Source organism: Lepidochelys olivacea (genome assembly GCF_965140295.1).
Source record: "Lepidochelys olivacea isolate rLepOli2 genome assembly, chromosome: 9".
NCBI lineage: Eukaryota > Metazoa > Chordata > Testudines > Cheloniidae > Lepidochelys > Lepidochelys olivacea.
In genome coordinates, this window is record NC_140419.1 from 74527763 (window position 1) to 74546275 (window position 18513).

The following is an 18513-nucleotide window of genomic DNA, read 5'->3' on the forward strand; positions in this document are numbered from 1 at the left end:
CCGTACACCATCTTTGCCACCATGGATGTCACCTCCCTACACAACAACATCCCTCACTATGACAGGAACGATGCCTGCCTCAAATACTCACAAGATAATGAACAATGCTCAGAAATCTACCCCAAACACATTGCCAAACTCATCCATTTCATCCTCACCCTCAACAACTTTACATTTAACAACAAACACTTTGTCCAAACCATGGAAACAGCCTTGGGTATTAGGATGGCTCCCCATTATGCCAACTTCTTCAAAGGCCATTTCAAGGAAGAATTTCTGGAAAAACTTACCACAAACCAATGATATATCTGAGGTACATCAATGATATTTTCGTCCTCTGGACAGACAACCTAAGCTCCCTCATAGATTTCCACCACAATTTTAACAATCGCTACCCATCCATCAAACTCTCTCTGAACATTCCCTCACCAGTGTCAACTTCCCTGACACCACAATCAGCTTCAACAATGGAACCCTATAAATGACTATATACAAAAAAAACCCACAAATCACCACACAACCTCCATAGATCCAGCAGCCATGTCATGAAAGAAATATTTCCTGAACTCCCTCTTCTGGCCTTCAAACAACACTTCAGCCTCACCAAGCACATCATCAGAAGCAAGCTTCACACAGACCAGAACACACCAACTCAAAGCAGCAACAGATCCTGCCATCATAACAGATACAAAACCTGCAGACATATCTCCACTGCTGTGATGATCAACACCACCCCAACATACCTTTCAAGATCCATGGGTCCTACACATGCCTATTACAACATGTGGTGTACCGCATTAGTGCATCAAATGCCTCAGCTACAGCTATGTGGGTGAAACCAGAAAATCACTATGTTCTCGAATGAACTCACACATAAAATGATAAAAGATACAAAAACACCGTATCATGGGTGAACACTTTTCACAAGATGATCACTCTCCATATTTCACTTCTCAGTCTTTGTCCTCAAAGGAAACCTGCAGAGCACCTTCAAAAGACAAGTCTGGAAACTTAAATTCATAACTCAACAGGTAGTGATCAATGGCTCCATGTCTAGTTGGCAGCCGGCATCAAGTGGAGTGCCCCAAGGGTCGGTCCTGGGGCCGGTTTTGTTCAATATCTTCATAAATGATCTGTAGGATGGTGTGGATTGCACTCTCAGCAAGTTTGCAGATGACACTAACCTGGGAGGAGAGGTAGATACGCTGGAGGGTAGGGATAGGATACCGAGGGACCTAGACAAATTGGAGGATTGGGCCAAAAGAAATTTGATGAGGTTCAACAAGGACAAGTGCAGAGTCCTGCACTTAGGATGGAAGAATCCAATGCACTGCTAGAGACTAGGGACCGAATGGCTAGGCAGCAGTTCTGCAGAAAAGGACCTGCAGTGGACGAAAAACTGGATATGAGTCAACAGTGTGCTCTTGTTCCCAAGAAGGCCAATGGCATTTTGGGATCTATAAGTAGGGGCATTGCCAGCAGATCGAGGGATGGAATCGTTCCCCTCTATTCGACACTGGTGAGGCCTCATCTGGAGTACTGTGTCCAGTTTTGGGCCCCACACTACAAGAAGGATGTGGAAAAATTGGAAAGAGTCCAGCGGAGAGCAACAAAAATGATTAGGGGACTGGAACACATGGGTTATGAGGAGAGGCTGAGGGAACTGGGGATGTTTAGTCTACGGAAGAGAAGAATGAGGGGGGATTTGATAGCTGCTTTCAACTACCTGAAAGGGGGTTCCAAAGAATCATAGAATATCAGGGTTGGAAGGGACCTCAGAAGGTCATCTAGTCCAACCCCCTGCTCAAAGTAGGACCAATCCCCAATTAAATCATCCCAGCCAGGGCTTTGTCAAGCCTGACCTTAAAAACTTCTAAGGAAGGAGATTCTACCACCTCCCTAGTTAACGCATTCCAGTGTTTTACCACCCTCCTAGTGAAAAAGTTTTTCCTAATATCCAACCTAAACCTCCCCCACTGTAACTTGAGACCATTACTCCTTGTCCTGTCCTCTTCTACCACTGAGAATAGTCTAGAACCATACTCTCTGGAATCACCTCTCAGGTAGTTGAAAGCAGCTATCAAATCCCCCCTCATTCTTCTCTTCTGCAGACTAAACAATCCCGGTTCCCTCAGCCTCTCCTCAAAAGTCATGTGTTCCAGACCCCTAATCATTTTTGTTGCCCTTCGCCCGACTCTCTCCAATTTATCCACATCCTTCTTGAAGTGTGGGGCCCAAAACTGGACACAGTACTCCAGATGAGGCCTCACCAATGTCGAATAGAGGGGGACGATCACGTCCCTCGATCTGCTCGCTATGCCCCTACTTATACATCCCAAAATGGCATTGGCCTTCTTGGCAACAAGGGCACACTGCTGACTCATATCCAGCTTCTCGTCCACTGTCACCCCTAGGTCCTTTTCTGCAGAACTGCTGCCTAGCCATTCGGTCCCTAGTCTGTAGCTGTGTATTGGGTTCTTCCATCCTAAGTGCAGGACCCTGCACTTATCCTTATTGAACCTCATCAGATTTCTTTCGGCCCAATCCTCCAATTTGTCTAGGTCCCTCTGTATCCTATCCCTGCCCTCCAGCGTATCTACCACTCCTCCCAGTTTAGTATCATCCGCAAATTTGATGAGAGTGCAATCCACACCATCCCCCAGATCATTTATGAAGATATTGAACAAAACTGGCCCCAGGACCGACCCCTGGGGCACTCCACTTGATGCAGGCTGCCAACTAGACATGGAGCCATTGATCACTACCCGTTGTGCCTGACAATCTAGCCAACTTTCTACCCACCTTATAGTGCATTCATCCAGCCCATACTTCTTTAACTTGCTGACAAGAATACTGTGGGAGACCGTGTCAAAAGCTTTGCTAAAGTCAAGAAACAATACATCCACTGCTTTCCCTTCATCCACAGAACCAGTAATCTCATCATAGAAGGCGATTAGACCTTCCCTTGGTGAATCCATGCTGACTGTTCCTGATCACTTTCCTCTCATGTAAGTGCTTCAGGATTGATTCTTTGAGGACCTGCTCCATAATTTTTCCGGGGACTGAGGTGAGGCTGACTGACCTGTAGTTCCCACAATCCTCCTTCTTCCCTTTTTTAAAGATTGGCACTGCATTAGCCTTTTTCCAGTCATCCGGGACTTCCCCCGTTCGCCACGAGTTTTCAAAGATAATGGCCAATGGCTCTGCAATCACAGCTGCCAATTCCTTTAGCACTCTCGGATGCAACTCGTCCAGCCCCATGGACTTGTGCACGTCCAGCTTTTCCAAATAGTCCCTAACCACCTCTTTCTCCAAAGAGGGCTGGCCATCTATTCCCCATGTTGTGATGCCCAGCGCAGCAGTCTGGGAGCTGACCTTGTTCGTGAAAACAGAGGCAAAAAAAGCATTGAGTACATTAGCTTTTTCCACATCCTCTGTCACTAGGTTGCCTCCCTCATTCATTAAGGGGCCCACACTTTCCTTGGCTTTCTTCTTGTTGCCAACATACCTGAAGAAACCCTTCTTGTTACTCTTGACATCTCTGGCTAGCTGCAGCTCCAGGTGCGATTTGGCCCTCCTGATTTCATTCCTACATGCCCGAGCAATATTTTTATACTCTTCCCTAGTCATATGTCCAACCTTCCACTTCTTGTAAGCTTCTTTTTTATGTTTAAGATCCGCTAGGATTTCACTGTTAAGCCAAGCTGGTCGCCTGCCATATTTACTATTCTTTCGACACATTGGGATGGTTTGTCCCTGTAACCTCAGTAGGGATTCCTTGAAATACAGCCAGCTCTCCTGGACTCCTTTCCCCTTCATGTTAGTCCCCCAGGGGATCCTACCCATCTGTTCCCTGAGGGAGTCGAAGTCTGCTTTCCTGAAGTCCAGAGTCCGTATCCTGCTGCTTAACTTTCTTCCCTGTATCAGGATCCTGAACTCAACCAACTCATGGTCACTGCCTCCCAGATTCCCATCCACTTTTGCTTCCCCCAATAATTCTTCCTGGTTTGTGAGCAGCAGGTCAAGAAAAGCTCCCGCCCTAGTTGGGTCCTCTAGCACTTGCAGCAGGAAGTTGTCCCCTACGCTTTCCAAAAACTTCCTGGATTGTCTATGCACCGCTGTATTGCTCTCCCAGCAGATATCAGGAAAATTAAAGTCACCCATGAGAACCAGGGCATGTGATCTAGTAGCTTCTGCGAGCTGCCGGAAGAAAGCCTCATTCACCTCATCCCCCTGGTCCGGTGGTCTATAGCAGACTCCCACCACTACATCACTCTTGTTGCTCACACTTCTAAAGAGGATGGATCTACACTGTTCTCAGTGGTAGCAGATGACAGAACAAGGAGTAATGGTCTCAAGTTGCAGTGGGGGAGGTTTAGGTTGGATATTAGGAAAAACTTTTTCACTAGGAGGGTGGTGAAACACTGGAATGCGTTACTTAGGGAGGTGGTGGAATCTCCTTCCTTAGAAGTTTTTAAGGTCAGGCTTGACAAAGCCCTGGCTGGGATGATTTAATTGGGGATCGGTCCTGCTTTGAGCAGGGGGTTGGACTAGATGACCTCCTGAAGTCCCTTCCAACCCTGATATTCTATGATTCTGTGAACTCTATTGGACACTAAAAACCATTGACTAAAAAGACACACCAGTTTTACAGTTCATTACAACAATTTGCAATATATCGTACTACCTGCTAAACCTTAGCTACCCACTCTATTTGAAGTGGTGTCCTACAGCATGTGTGAAACCCTTATGCTTAATAACCTTTCCCATTTTATATATAGTTCTGACACTCTGGCTACTTTCTCCATACCTGAAGAAGAACTGCAGGGACTTCTGGCAGATTCATTAAATCTACCAGCTGTGATAGGCACTAGATTATGACCATCATTCGTATTTTGGCAAATCCCCTGTAGGAATTTCTGAACTGCAGTTTGTATGAACCCCACAAACACTGTGAACAGACTATTTAACTAGGAAAGTGATTTAAAATATATTTAATTTTTAAAATATTATTTTTTCCTCTTTACCCTGGGTATTCAGCTCCAGCAACAGTCCCAAGCTTCTAGATATTGAACCAAAGATAAACCATAGCTTGAAAGCATAAACACAATCATTTATCATAATTCTTGAAGCTTACAAAAGTGGCTCTTTAAAACGAGAGATTTAAAACACACTATAAAAATAAAACTAAAAAGTTCTTCTCAGGGTTAGAAAGCTTAGCTTCCTTTTAACAACACGTGTTTAAAACTTCTTGCTTTACTAATTTCTCCTACAAGCACCAGAGGTAAATACAAATGTGCTTTCTGTTTGTTTTCACTTTTTCTTTACTTTGCAAGGCCTTTTCCTGCGCTGCTGCTTTATTTTTTATTTTTTTTAAATTTTCATTCTAAGTTTTCAAACAATTTCTCAAAGCTGTGGAAAGCAGACACAATGGTCCCATCATGAGCGTAAGAAGAAAGTTTAAATGGTACTGGGATCTGGCGTGCACACACACATTGCCTGATGTTCTAACTACAGGTCATTGAACAGTATGAGTTTATGAAAGCAAGCCAAATCCATATTACTGGCTCACATTTCAAACACAATTCAGGTTTCTCTTTGATTCTATATTAAGGTAAAAGCCTGTGGGATTTACTTGCTCAGGGAGATGATAAAAACTGAATGATAACAGTATTAATATGGAGTCTTACTCTTCAGTTTTAATTTGGTGACTACTCTTTCGAGCATTGTGCAGGTTATAGTGTCTGATTGTACAGTATACTGGAAATATGCTACAGAGACAAATGATCTACTAAGGTTTCTCCAATCTTATCAGGAAACAGAATGACATTTAACTAAGGCCCTGTCCATATCATGGTTGAAACTGTGCCACCTACCACCATATTTAAATACCATTGTTGCTGGCAAGCCCTAGTACTGTTTACTTGATTAGCATGGACTGGGAATTTTTTTGAGGACTGTTCTTGAAACAAAAGCAATGCAAAGCATTTGGAAACCTGAATGCCCCTTGCCTGGGAGATCTCTGGATTGCAGAGAGTAGCAGGCTCTGTCTCTTCCCCACTCCCAGTCCTGATGTAGGGGGCATACTGGGAACATTTCTGGGGAGGGGTGTGGTCATGACATCATATACTTCAGCAAGCCCCAGCTGTTGAAATCCCTTTGACGATCATCATTGCAGTGTGGCATAATTTAGAGAACGCCTCAATCTGACTTTTGTAGTTCCAGGAATCACTGGGGAATGCAAAGATGGCTTGTCTTCTTCTCTGTGCAGTTCCACCGAGAAGACCACTGATTCAGCTAAGGACCTAAACCTGCTTCTCTACGTATAGTATACAATGGAGTTCTAACATGATTGTAACATGCTCTTCAGAGGCAAAATATACCCTGTCTACATTGTAAGAGAAAAGCATGCTTATAAATAATTGCTGGTATGGATTCAACATAAACAGAAAGAGAGGCACTAATAATGATACTCTTTTCTTCTCCAACTGTTGCCTTCTATCAGAGTGTCTCAAAGCACGATACAAAATCCCCCCCTCTCATTTTTTAACTTGTGTAGTCTAGAAAAAAATATAGCATATGCATATTTACTTATGCAGAAATTGTGACCACAGAACTTATTCCACTGAGAAGTTGGATGTGATGTTTAAATCTTTATCAGAACATATGTGAATTCTGCAAGAATTTTTCACTCACATTAAAACAATACACCAAATGAAACAAGCTTTTCTCACGTGCTTGTAAGTTTACTTCAAAAAATATTACAAACCTAGATGAAGTTCCCTATTCTTTGGGTGGTATTTCTAATACAAAACTTAATTTTGCAAATGAACCCTATCTTTATAATGAGCCAAATCAAAACCTCAAGTCCAATTATCGCCAAACAAAGTTTGAAATCTCCATCTGGACTTCTGCCGCTAGTCTAAAATCGGAGTAGTACTAAGATATTTCCTGAAATATCTTGAGGAACCAAGTGAAGGCACTTTCCGAAGATTAAGAGTGAGACAGAAAAGGAGATGCATTTTGATCAATATTTTCCTATTATCCTAGAAGACTAACTTAGGTATGGAAATACTTCTGTGAGGGAAGGAAAAACGAGAACATGAAACAATGTCTTTTAAAAAAGTAGTATTCTATAGGTTTAAGTTTCTCCTCCAAATATCTTGGATTTAAGGGCTTTCCAGATTTGCTCTCTTTGAGAAAGTCAAAGAAGAGAAATTTCTCAAGGTTGCCCTCAACGGCCTAGTAAATTCTGTGCTGCCTAGTCCTGTCTCTAAAGAGATTGTGTACATATCTGGAGATATGCCAGTCCCATTTTAAGGTTTTTAGACATACCAGTTGTGCAGTTAGTCAGGCTTGCATAGAAACCAGTTCTTATACTTAACCATAGATGGCTTGTGGTATCCACTGACTTTGTAGCAAAAATCCTGCTTCTGTAGTGTAGCCAGTTATGCGGTCATATTCTTATTAGTCCTTTGTTCATATATTACAAATAAATGCCACATATCAACCAGATTCACCAGTGAGCATCCTTAATTTCCAAAAACAAATTCGCTGGCAATTCTAATGTTTTTTCCTATGGGAGTAAAAGTCATGTAGAGTGGGTGCATCCAGGCTATGTGTCCTCCCAACAGCCAACTAAGCCCCAAACACGCAGGAATGCCAGGAGTTTAGGGAAAGCAGGCCATATTGGATCCTCTCTCCTCTTTCATTAACTTCGGGATTATCTTCATGAGTGGCATTGGTTTAATGCTTTCTATGGAGAAGAAGAGGTGGCAGCATTAAGTCCCAGAAATGCATTTTTCCGAAATCTCATTTAAAATTCAGCACCTTGCTGTTAGTTTCTGCTAGTGCTTTACATGGGGGCTGCACAAACTAAATTAGTATAAGATAAGCACAGTAGGAGAGAAACAACACAGAAGAGAACCTCTCCAAGATGCACAGTGTACACCTTATTTACTATTAAAGTTAGTTCCTGAGCAGCAAAATTGTCATCAGGTAAAGAATAGCATGTGCTTAGGTTTACAAAGTTATATATATCACCTAAAAAAATCATTAGTGGAAGATTCTTGTGTTTTTACAGTTTCCCAGAGGAATGCAAGTACGTTGCACAGATTCCAACTCTGCTTTTAATGAGTTTGCCAGAAGCCATTTCTTACAGTGTTTATCATAATTTCTTTCAACAATAATTCAAATGCATGATGGGAAGTGGAAGTCAGAAAGTTGAAGCAGAAGGGACAAACCTGATACTTGTGATTAATTCCTGACAGTAATCGGTGCAACTATTTAGAATTATTCCAAGTGAAACAAAAGACTAAGGATCAAATTGAGCCCCAAACATTCATATGGGCTGCTGACTGACTTCAGTGGGAAGTGTATGCATGTCTCAGAGGACAGAACCAGCCTCTTAGGGAGTGCCCTGTCTGACAGAAAGGGTAATTCTTTTCACTGGTGACAATGACAGGGAAATGTTGTCACTCTCTCAACCAAACAAAAATAAAAATCAATACAAAGTATTACAAGTTACATATAAGTATATATCTATTTATAAATATGCTCAGGACATACCATCTTAAAGATGTGTGACCCCAACAAGAAAATAATCTCTACTGCACTGAAAAGAAAAATACCACAAATACAAGAGTAAATTGGCTTCCAGTATGTTTCAGTAATGTTATTCTAAAGTTCACTGATCATCAATGTTCATCTTTAATAGATACAAATATATTTATAGCTCAGCAACTCTTTTACAATGTATTATGTACAATACTTGATTTCTACATAAAAACTAGAGTTTATTATTGTTACAATATCCTGCAATCATATTTAGCACTAACCATCCTAGGATCTGAAATTGCATTGCAAGCATTAACTAACTAATCCGCACAATACCTTTCAAGGTACTAAGTGATTATTTACTTTAATACAAGGTTAAATTAGGGATAACATTTCATTTTGCAGATGCTTTCATCTTCTTACAATGCCTTTTCAGGCAATTCCATAATATTTTAGTAATTCTGCAAGTTGCAGGTAGGAATCTCTCTAAGAGACTGTAGGTAGAGACTAATAAGTGAAAGTAGGCTCTATCTCCCCATCCATTAAATTTTTTTAAAATAATTTTTACACACAATCTTGTGGCTTTGAAGTAGATAATGTATTAAAAAAAATCTTGTACCTTGATCCTGAACATTTAATAATACTAACATCCAGTTACTATTCAAAGCAAAAGCATATTTCTATCAACTTTTGGTCCCAAACAGGTCACAGAGTGATTGTGAGTTGGTAAATAATAAAGGGATACAATTTGTTAATCCAGTCAACTTCTGAAGACCAAAGCAATCAAACATACCGTGAGTTGGTGTCTTTTCTCGTCTCCGAACTCCTGTGGTTCTGCCTCTCTCATACTCAGAGACCATTGGATGGCCCTCATCTTCAATTAATGTGTAATACTTCCCACTTTCATGCTCCAGAAAGTAGCTAGGTGACTCGGAGCCTTTCATTCCAGACTTTCCATATTTGCTGATGTCATCACAAGACATTATTCCAATTTCATCCCTAAAAATATTGACATAAAATAATAATCCAAAGAGATATGGGGAAAGGATCACTTAATGATGAAGACCTAAAGTGGACGTTCTACTTCCCACTCTGTTCTAAACAATGGTGCGTTGTCATTAGGATACCATTTATTATGTGAATGAGAAATTTGATATTTTGCACTATTTGGCAGTAACTGAAAAAAAAAGTGACTGTACCTGCTGCCAAAATAGAAAGCAGTGCTGACCATTTTTTTTTATTTTCTTTGAAAGCAAAATAATTCATTTCAGCTAATTATTTTAGTGTTTATCAGACTTACGGGACAAGAAGTACTCATTTTTACAAAACATAGTATAGGCATTGACTATAATCATAAAAGAAAAAACTTTGTTTCCAATATAAATTCCTAATGTGCTGATCATCAAAGACTCTGTACTTAAATTTTACACCAAGTTAAAGAGGCAACAAATCTCAACATTGTCACTGTGGAATAAGAATAGTTTTTTACCCGACATTAACCATGTTTCTCCGAGATATTGCAGTTGGTGTGAATCCCACTAAAGATCTGCAGGTGCCTCGAAGACCCGAGATAAAATTATTTTGAACAGCAGGATCTGTTGTGGCCATACGTGCAACATGTGCATCCTCACGCTCATATGTGAGGGCATAAAAGGTGGAGTGATGCAACCCTTCCTCAGGTCCCTCACAATTCCTGTGACAGCTGAGGATTCAGAGAGTGGGGATAGAGGGTGGGTCAAGGCATTCACGTTGACATTATCTTGGATAACCCATTACCGTAGGGTAAGTAATAGTTCTTTCTTCTTCAAGTATATGTCAGTGTGGATCCTACTGTAGGTGACTGGCAAGTAGTGTCCCCTCTGGATGATGGGTGAGGAGTTTCAGCTGCGTTAGTCAAACACATATTGTAGTACCACCCTCCTGAACTTGGCATCTACCCTGGTGGGTAAATCCACTGCATAGTGCTGTGGTCCTTGAACTGGGGGGCACAGAGGAATGTTTTGGGCTGAGTGCACTGGGGTTCTGTTGATGTAAGCCTCTGAAAACACCCAGCATATGTAACTTCTGTATATCCCCAGGATTGCAGAGTGGCCTATGAGTCTTTTAGTGAATGGAATGTTCCATGAGTTCTGCTACTAAAGAACTCCATCCTTCAAAGGGCAGGTCCTGCAGGGCTGGCCCACAACATTTTGGCACCTGAGGCAGGGAGCTCAAATGATGCCCCCATGCTCCCTCACTTGGGCCAAAACTTTGAAAAGTCTCAATTCTGCCTTCTTCCTATTCTACCCCTCGCATGGTACTGCTCTGCTACCTACCCCAATAAAGAAGAACTAACAACTCAAAATGACTTGTTCAAAAATTTTAAGTAACTCTTAACTTCCAAACGCCTGAACAGCAAATGTAACTTTTCTTGTCTGCATAGTAAACACTGGCATTTGTATCTGTTTGAATAATCAAAGTGGTGCTTTCTGTGCCTTCTTGGTTGCAAAGATTTGAACTGCTTCCTGAAGGTCCACAGTCTGGACCAGCTCATGCTCTACTGAAATGGTTGCAAGGCCGACCAGCCTCTCCTGTGTCATTGTGGAGCATAGATGTGTTTTTATTAACTTCAGCTTGGAGAAGCTGCGTTCTCCACTGGCAACTGTTACAGGAAGTGTTAGACGTATGCACAGAGCAACAGTGTATCTTGAAAGGGCTTTCAGTTCATCACCTAAATCACTCGCATCAATATCGAGCATATCATCATGTGTCAACACTCTCTCTAGTGCCCTGCATTGCTGGTGTAGGTCTTCTTCTGGTATAGTGAGGAGTTTTGGAATATCATACAACATCCAAAATATACTGCTGTGTTCCTTGAGCTGCATGAAACGTTCTTCAATGGACTGTATTGCACAATCTAGCACCTGGTTAAAGAATTCAACTTCGAATGATTGTTTGGGGTCTCTTATGGGATTATCCCATGCCTCATAATCAAAGTGTCTTCTTCGGTGACTCTTGTATTCTTGAATGGGTGGGAAAATAGCTTCAGTGTGAAGTTCCTCTGTCAACTTCTGTGTACTCTTCAGAACGTTTTGAAATCCTTCACCTGATCGGTAGGACTGTAGGTATGACTTTGCTTTGTCCAGTTGTTCTATTGCTCCAGATATATCAAGGTCAACACGTTGGAGTCTCTTGCTTACAACATTTATTTCAAACAGTATGTCATGCCACAACACTAAGCCACACAGAAATTTGAAGTTATGTATGTTTCTGGTGATTCCATTTCCCTCTGCCATTGTTCTCCCATGAACAGTTACTGTCATAGCATTATCCTCAATAATGGCAACTATGGCATCATCTATGTTCCCAATTTGGCGTTTGATAGGCTTTATCGCCTCCACTTGACTTTCCCATCATGTGGCACTCAGTGCTTTCAGTGTCAGAGAGGATGTTCCCAGATGTTGCTTCCCCGCACAACACAGGTTTGTCATGTCCACTCCATACCCTCCAACATCTTCAGAGTTCACTTAACTCTCTCACGCTTCTCACTCTTCAAGCCATGGGTAGGTGACCTACTCCCAATATTACCACTATCTTCTATCTTCAGGAAGAGCATCAAAGTAAAGCTGTTGTTCTCACAATCCATAGGAAACTTCTGCAGAACATCAGATTTCCTGCCCAGTCCAATTCAGAAACAGTGGGGTCCTCAACACTGCAAGTTTATCTTTCTGCTAATGACTGAGCTAGCTTCTAACTCATTCTAGAGCTGAGAGATGCCTTAGAATGCACTGGTACTATCTGAAGGTATTTTCTGTGGATGGGGAAAGGGAGATTTACCCTTCCTGGTCCCCTGAAAACAAAAGATGAGGAATCATACCAGCTGGTCATCCCTGAAAAGCCAGAAAGGGCTTATCTGGCTGCCTCCTTAAAGGCGGCAGACAGGGGTTGAGGGACTACTACATCACTACTAAAAGTGCAAGCCTCTGAGTAAGACATAAGAGTCTCACCAAAGTCAATGAGACTTCTCACATGATTAAACCTATGCTCCTGCTTAAGTGCTTTTCTGGACCAGGGTCTAAAACAGTGTCATCTCCCAGTCAGTTGTTTAAGTGGAAACAAAAGGTGCTATGACATTATTAAAAACAAAAGTCACTCCGAATTTTGGTATCCTGGCTAACATATTCCTTCCTCTTAATTCTGCTGCACATTAGCTAGCAATTCAGAATAGTGCTAGACTTTCATGGCTGCATGGAGGATGATAGTTATGACATTTCCTATATATAGCCACTCCTTTACAGCTTTTTATTTTAATTAAACGCCTTGTACAACATCTTGAAATATTTGATTATACATAAAGTGGAAGGAAAGAGTAAATTGTTTCTGTTTTAACATTGTCTGAGAATGCTCAGATTCACTGGGAGATTTACCTTGGACCATAAAGTCCTGACATGGGAGAGAGGATGAAAATGTCCTGGAGAGCAGAGCTGTCAATTTTTGAGGACATGCCCATTGTGCTGGTTGGAGTTGTGGAGCTGCTTGTTGGACTGGTTGGAATCACGGGCTGTGAAAGAGAAACAAACAAATTAAAAATGAAACTCATCATTTCCATGCTACATTTCAGTGGTGCTCTCACAAAGCTAAACTGTGTTTTCTTAGCGGGGATCACCATTCTCTTGGCTGCTCTCTCTTTTGGATTAGCCATAATTACAGCTTCTTGCAGAAGGGATGTTTGTTGAAATTTCCCCCTGCTTTTGTAAGCATTGCAAGACCAAAGTTATTTGGTGGAAGAGGCTGAACTAAAGCAAACATATCTGTATTAGAGTAGCAGCCGTGTTAGTCTGTATTCACAAAAAGAAAAGGAGTATTTGTGGCACCTTAGAGACTAACACTGTATTAGTGTTCAAGATGTCTTATGGAAAGTTTTAAAAATTGTAAGTCAAAGAAGTATGATCTTTAAACTTCAAAACAAGCAGCAACAGATTAGAGAATACTTAGAACACTGGGGTATGTTAAATCCACTCAGTGTTGCACTGTGGGATAGCCATTATTAAAATACAAGTAAGTTGCACGTGGTTTATGTTCTCCAACTGATCACCCCCCCGTACTAATTAGGGTGGCCACTGGTGCATACCCAGAACACTGGACATTCTGGTACTTCTGAAAACGGCATTGACTCTCCCCTGTCTTCATGACCCCATCCCTGCTGTCATGATCTCGCATGCATGGTTCGTGCAAGTTCACACCAGTGGGGCAGAGTGGCATGCTCTTCAAAATGACAGCCTCCGTCTTATGAGGCAAAACCAAATACAGTTTTATACCAGCACTGGACAGGGGACAAACCTGGGGGGGAAAAACAGGACTGTCCGATTTAAAACTGGAGAAATGGCCTGCCTATTACTAATTCAAGCAGATATTTCTGCACTTTCAATAGCTCTCCTCTCTATTCCTGTGGGAACACAACACCCATAAGTTTAATGTATAGTATTTATTCCCTGCTAAAAGGGGTGGAGTTGCTCCAAAAGTTGAGATTTGTCAGTGGGAATGGAATTAATTATATACAGAAGCTAGTTGTTTCCAAATAGGATTTTCTCTTGGCTGTATCTGAAGAGGGAATTTCTATAGTGGAAATGCTTTAATTGTATCCCATGCTTTAATTGTATTTAATTATAGACTGTACAATACGGATGCTAAATGAAAGAGTTCAGAACCATAATATTGGGGGATGGGAGGGAAGGCTTCTTACTACTCCTACCTCTCCCTTTGGGACATAACTACAGGATTCCTATGGAAACCGGATCTTTGGCCCATCCACTCCAGCTGCTCCTTATTCTTTATCTGAAAGCCTAATCATGTCTGTGACATTTGTGGCTCCATGCCAACTGATTGTGAGGCCACAATTAATGAAATATAAATTAATCTGAGGAATAAGCAGAAACATCACCAGCACACATCTTATTTAAAAAAAGTGAAGTTCATCCCTGGTTGGAAGGATAGTATCAGATAATGTTCTGAATGGGCTCTCTGTGGGAGGTCAACTGTCTGCATGCCCATACAGGGCACTGCACACTTCCTGTATGACACAGAAATGGGCTCAGCACCACCCCTGCATTATACTGATGCACAGAGGCCATTTAGCAGTCCAAGGGCATTTCAAGATGAGCCAGAGAAGGATCCCTGGATTTGTGTTTATATTGATCTAGTGGCCTCTGTACCCCATGCAATTGGCATGGAAGGTCTACAGCTGTTAGTCCAGCCTAAGGGCTGGGGAGATGGACTACACCTCCCTTACTGCTCTTCACTGTGTCTGCATAGAGCCCAGACACTTTGGATGAAATTGATTCCATCCACATAGAGCCCAAGATACTGTTTTCATGCAAATGTTTTTATTATAGTATAAAAAGGGAAGAGAAATACAGACATTATATAGATCTGTACACTATTGAGATGTGTCACTACACAGAACTTTTCAGAGACAACTTTATGGCTCAAGGGATTGGTAATGGAATACACACCAGTCACTTGTGTGATCATTCATTAATTCACAGCACTAGTCATTGTTGGTTACTGCTAGCAGATTGCTGCTTTAAGTAATCTGTTGATGGTTTCACTCCAGTTGCTAGTGGACAGATGTGCACATAACTAAAACCACCATCATAACTGATAAACCTTTTTGGCAGTATCAGCAGAGAAATTAAGAGTTCACTAGCCTGGACACTGAACTACCCTCTCACCCCTAAAAGAATGGCTCCTCCAGCTCAGTGTTCAGGAATACGGGTGGTATACTCTAGAAAACTCTATGATTGTTCATACTAGTCTTTATATAGACAGAAGAGGTCAGCATTCTTCTTGTCAGTTCTCTCTCCAAAAGTTAATTTAGAGCAATGCTGGAGATGGGAGGGGAATTAAAAAAAATGTGGAACCTGCAGTCTTTAAACTTGTAATTTTTTCTCGAAGTGTTTTTTCTGTTTCTAATTTTAGCTTTTCTAGGACTATATTATTTTTTAGGATTAGGACATCTGGCTACTTACACTACTTGCCCCTGTTTCACATACACTGATAATAGATGATGCAAAATGATTTAACACTGGCAAAAATGTAACATGAAGCCAGCAAACACAGTAAACTACAAAGCTCTTGTCTAATACAATTTGACTCATATTAGAGCACAGAAATAGGGGAAATATAGAAATGAACAAACAATATGTTAAATAATAGGCTGACTATATTACAAATGTCAGTGCAAAGGTCCCACTCACAGTTGTGATATTATTGAACTGATGTTGTGATATAAATCACTATTTGAGAAACCAAGCTAGATTTTTTATTCACAATATAAAAAGGTACAGGTTACTACCAGTCACAGTAATCAGCAATGACTTGTCTTCTCACATCTGTTTTGGGAGCCACACCCTGCAATATTACTGTTAACAGGCATTACAAGTAGTTAGAATGAGCTAATCATGCTGAATTGAGATATTATGTTAATGTCCTAACCTTATATGACACCTGCATATAGAAGCATCAAAGACTGACCCTGTGGGTGTTGCTATAGGTAATTAATTAATACAGAAGGGCTATGAAAAAGGTAAATATAATATAAATGAATTTTAAAGTACAAAAAGTTAAGGACATATTTTAATCAAACAATTACTGGCTCCTAGATATAAGGATACATTTTCATTGTAACTGTGTTTTTCATAGATGCAATATAGTATCTCTATCTACAGACCATTGTATATGTATTTAGGGCATGGAGATATATATATATTTGGGCAGGTTGTATAGATTATTTATGTGGAAGCCTCTAGTTTGAAGACACACAAATGTGATTAAATACATGCAGCTAGTTTTCTAGCAGGCTAGAAGGAAAACCAAGTGAATCTAGGAATCAGGTGGGGAATACCAGAATTATCTAGAACCACATCTTTGAATCCTGACTAAGCACTTAATCTTTCAGATGCAGATAATTTGAACACCGTGTAGTTTCATTTGTGGGGGTATTTTCAATGATATGCTAAAAATTCCATCCCCCATTAGTAAACACAAAAGATCCCATAACACTTTTCACAAGAGTGAGGATTTCACTCAGTGTCCTTAGCCAAAAATGTCCCCCACCCCAACTGCTGTGCAGCCTAAAACACGACCAGATTTTATGTTTACTACTCCACCATTATTTCAATAGCTTTGTTTGTACACTCTATGATCAGTAATTCTTTCAGGATTGTGAAGTATGCTACGATCTTTCAGGATGGAAGGTGATAAACAAGGATCCTAATTTTCTGTGATAACCCCCCCCCCCAAATTCTGATAAAAAACCCCCATAAAAATCCACGTTTTTCCATGATTAAAATTAAATGCTGAACTTTAGTTTCTCTAGCCACAATATATATAGGAATCAGTTGAACACAATGTTTTATTGATATACAGTAGAACCCCATTTATCAAAGTCTCCATTATCGAGCTCTTTCTACTAAATGAATCACCAGACACCTGGGGCTGAAACTGGCAGAGCTTGGGTGTTCAGTCCCAGCCTGAGCTGCCTAGGGCTGACCGCCCGAGCCCCAGCCAGGCATTGAATAAGTGACACTGGTACGTCCAGTAAAATTTAGTTAATATTTAATACATGTTTTTATTTTTTCCTCTGTAAAAATGCAAATTCTGTGTTTTTCTGTGACAAACTGATTTCTAGGATCTCTGGTGACAAACAGATGTAATTAATATTTATCTGCAAGAGGTATCAGGTTTTTTAATGTCATAAGGAGAATTAACACCACGAGAGCCATACTTTTAGAACTGATCTTCTAGCTTTAGAAAACTGACTGCTCTGAAGAATTGCTTTCCAGGTGTTGTACATTCAATAATTATCAGTGATGGGTTAATAAAGGAAGTCATCACACATATGCAGAGATTGTGGGGTTACTCATGAATATTGATGGGCAGCCAATATTTTCATGCTTCCATATCTCCAAAAGACCATCTATAAATATAGACTCTGATTTTGGTCTCACTTCAGTGTAAATTAGGAAAAACTCAACTGAAATCAATGGGGTTATATTGGTTTAGAAGTTGTGTAAGCAAGAGAGGAATCAATCTGATCGGATATGTCTATGCTACAGCAGGCCCGCTGGCAGGGAGGCAAAGGGAGGAATTGCCCAGGGGCCTGGGTGATTTAAAAGTGCCCGGGCGCCCCTGGCCCTTTTAAATTGCCCAGGCAGGCTGCAGGGCTCCTAGGCGCATGAGGGATGGTACCAGCTGTCAAGGTTCCTTCCCCACTCTGAACTCTAGGGTACAGATGTGGGACCTGCATGAAAGACCCCCTAAGCTTATTCTTACCAGCTTAGGTTAAAAACTTCCCCAAGGTACAAACTTTGCCTTGTCCTTGAACAGTATGCTGCCACCACCAAGCATTTTAAACAAAGAACAGGGAAAGAGACCACTTGGAGACGTCTTCCCCCAAATATTCCCCCCCTCCCTCCAAGCCCTATACCCCCTTTCCTGGGGAAGGCTTGATAAAAATCCTCACCAATTGGTACAGGTGAACACAGACCCAAACCCTTGGATCTTAAGAACAATGAAAAATCAATCAGGTTCTTATAAGAAGAATTTTATTTAAAGAAAAGGTAAAAGAATCACCTCTGTAAAATCAGGATGGTAAATACTTTACAGGGTAATCAGATTCAAAACATAGAGAATCCTTCTAGGCAAAACCTTAAGTTACAAAAAGACACAAAAACAGAAATATACATTCCCTCCAGCACAGTTTATTTTACAAGCCATTAAACAAAAGAAAATCTAACGCATTTTCTAGCTAGATTACTTACTACCTTTACAGGAGTTGTAAGGCTTGCATTCCTGATCTGTTCCCAGCAAAAGCATCACACAGATAGCCCAAACCCTTTGTTCCCCCCCTCCAGATTTGAAAGAATCTTGTTTCTTCATTGGCCATTTTGGGTCAGGTGCCAGCGGGGTTACCTTAGC

At 41.0% G+C, this 18513-nt stretch overlaps 1 protein-coding gene across 1 annotated transcript in view; it reads right to left on the reverse strand.

The window, feature by feature from the left end:
* Window positions 1–18513, reverse strand: part of LOC311526311 (connector enhancer of kinase suppressor of ras 2-like) — a gene marked incomplete at its 5' end in the record, with an annotated part of 376450 nt that overhangs the window by 146510 nt on the left and 211427 nt on the right. The window contains 2 exons of the mRNA XM_084639211.1: window positions 9350–9555; window positions 12963–13096. Coding sequence (XP_084495337.1) covers window positions 9350–9555; window positions 12963–13096 — 340 coding nt within the window. The remainder of the gene's footprint in view (window positions 1–9349; window positions 9556–12962; window positions 13097–18513) is intronic.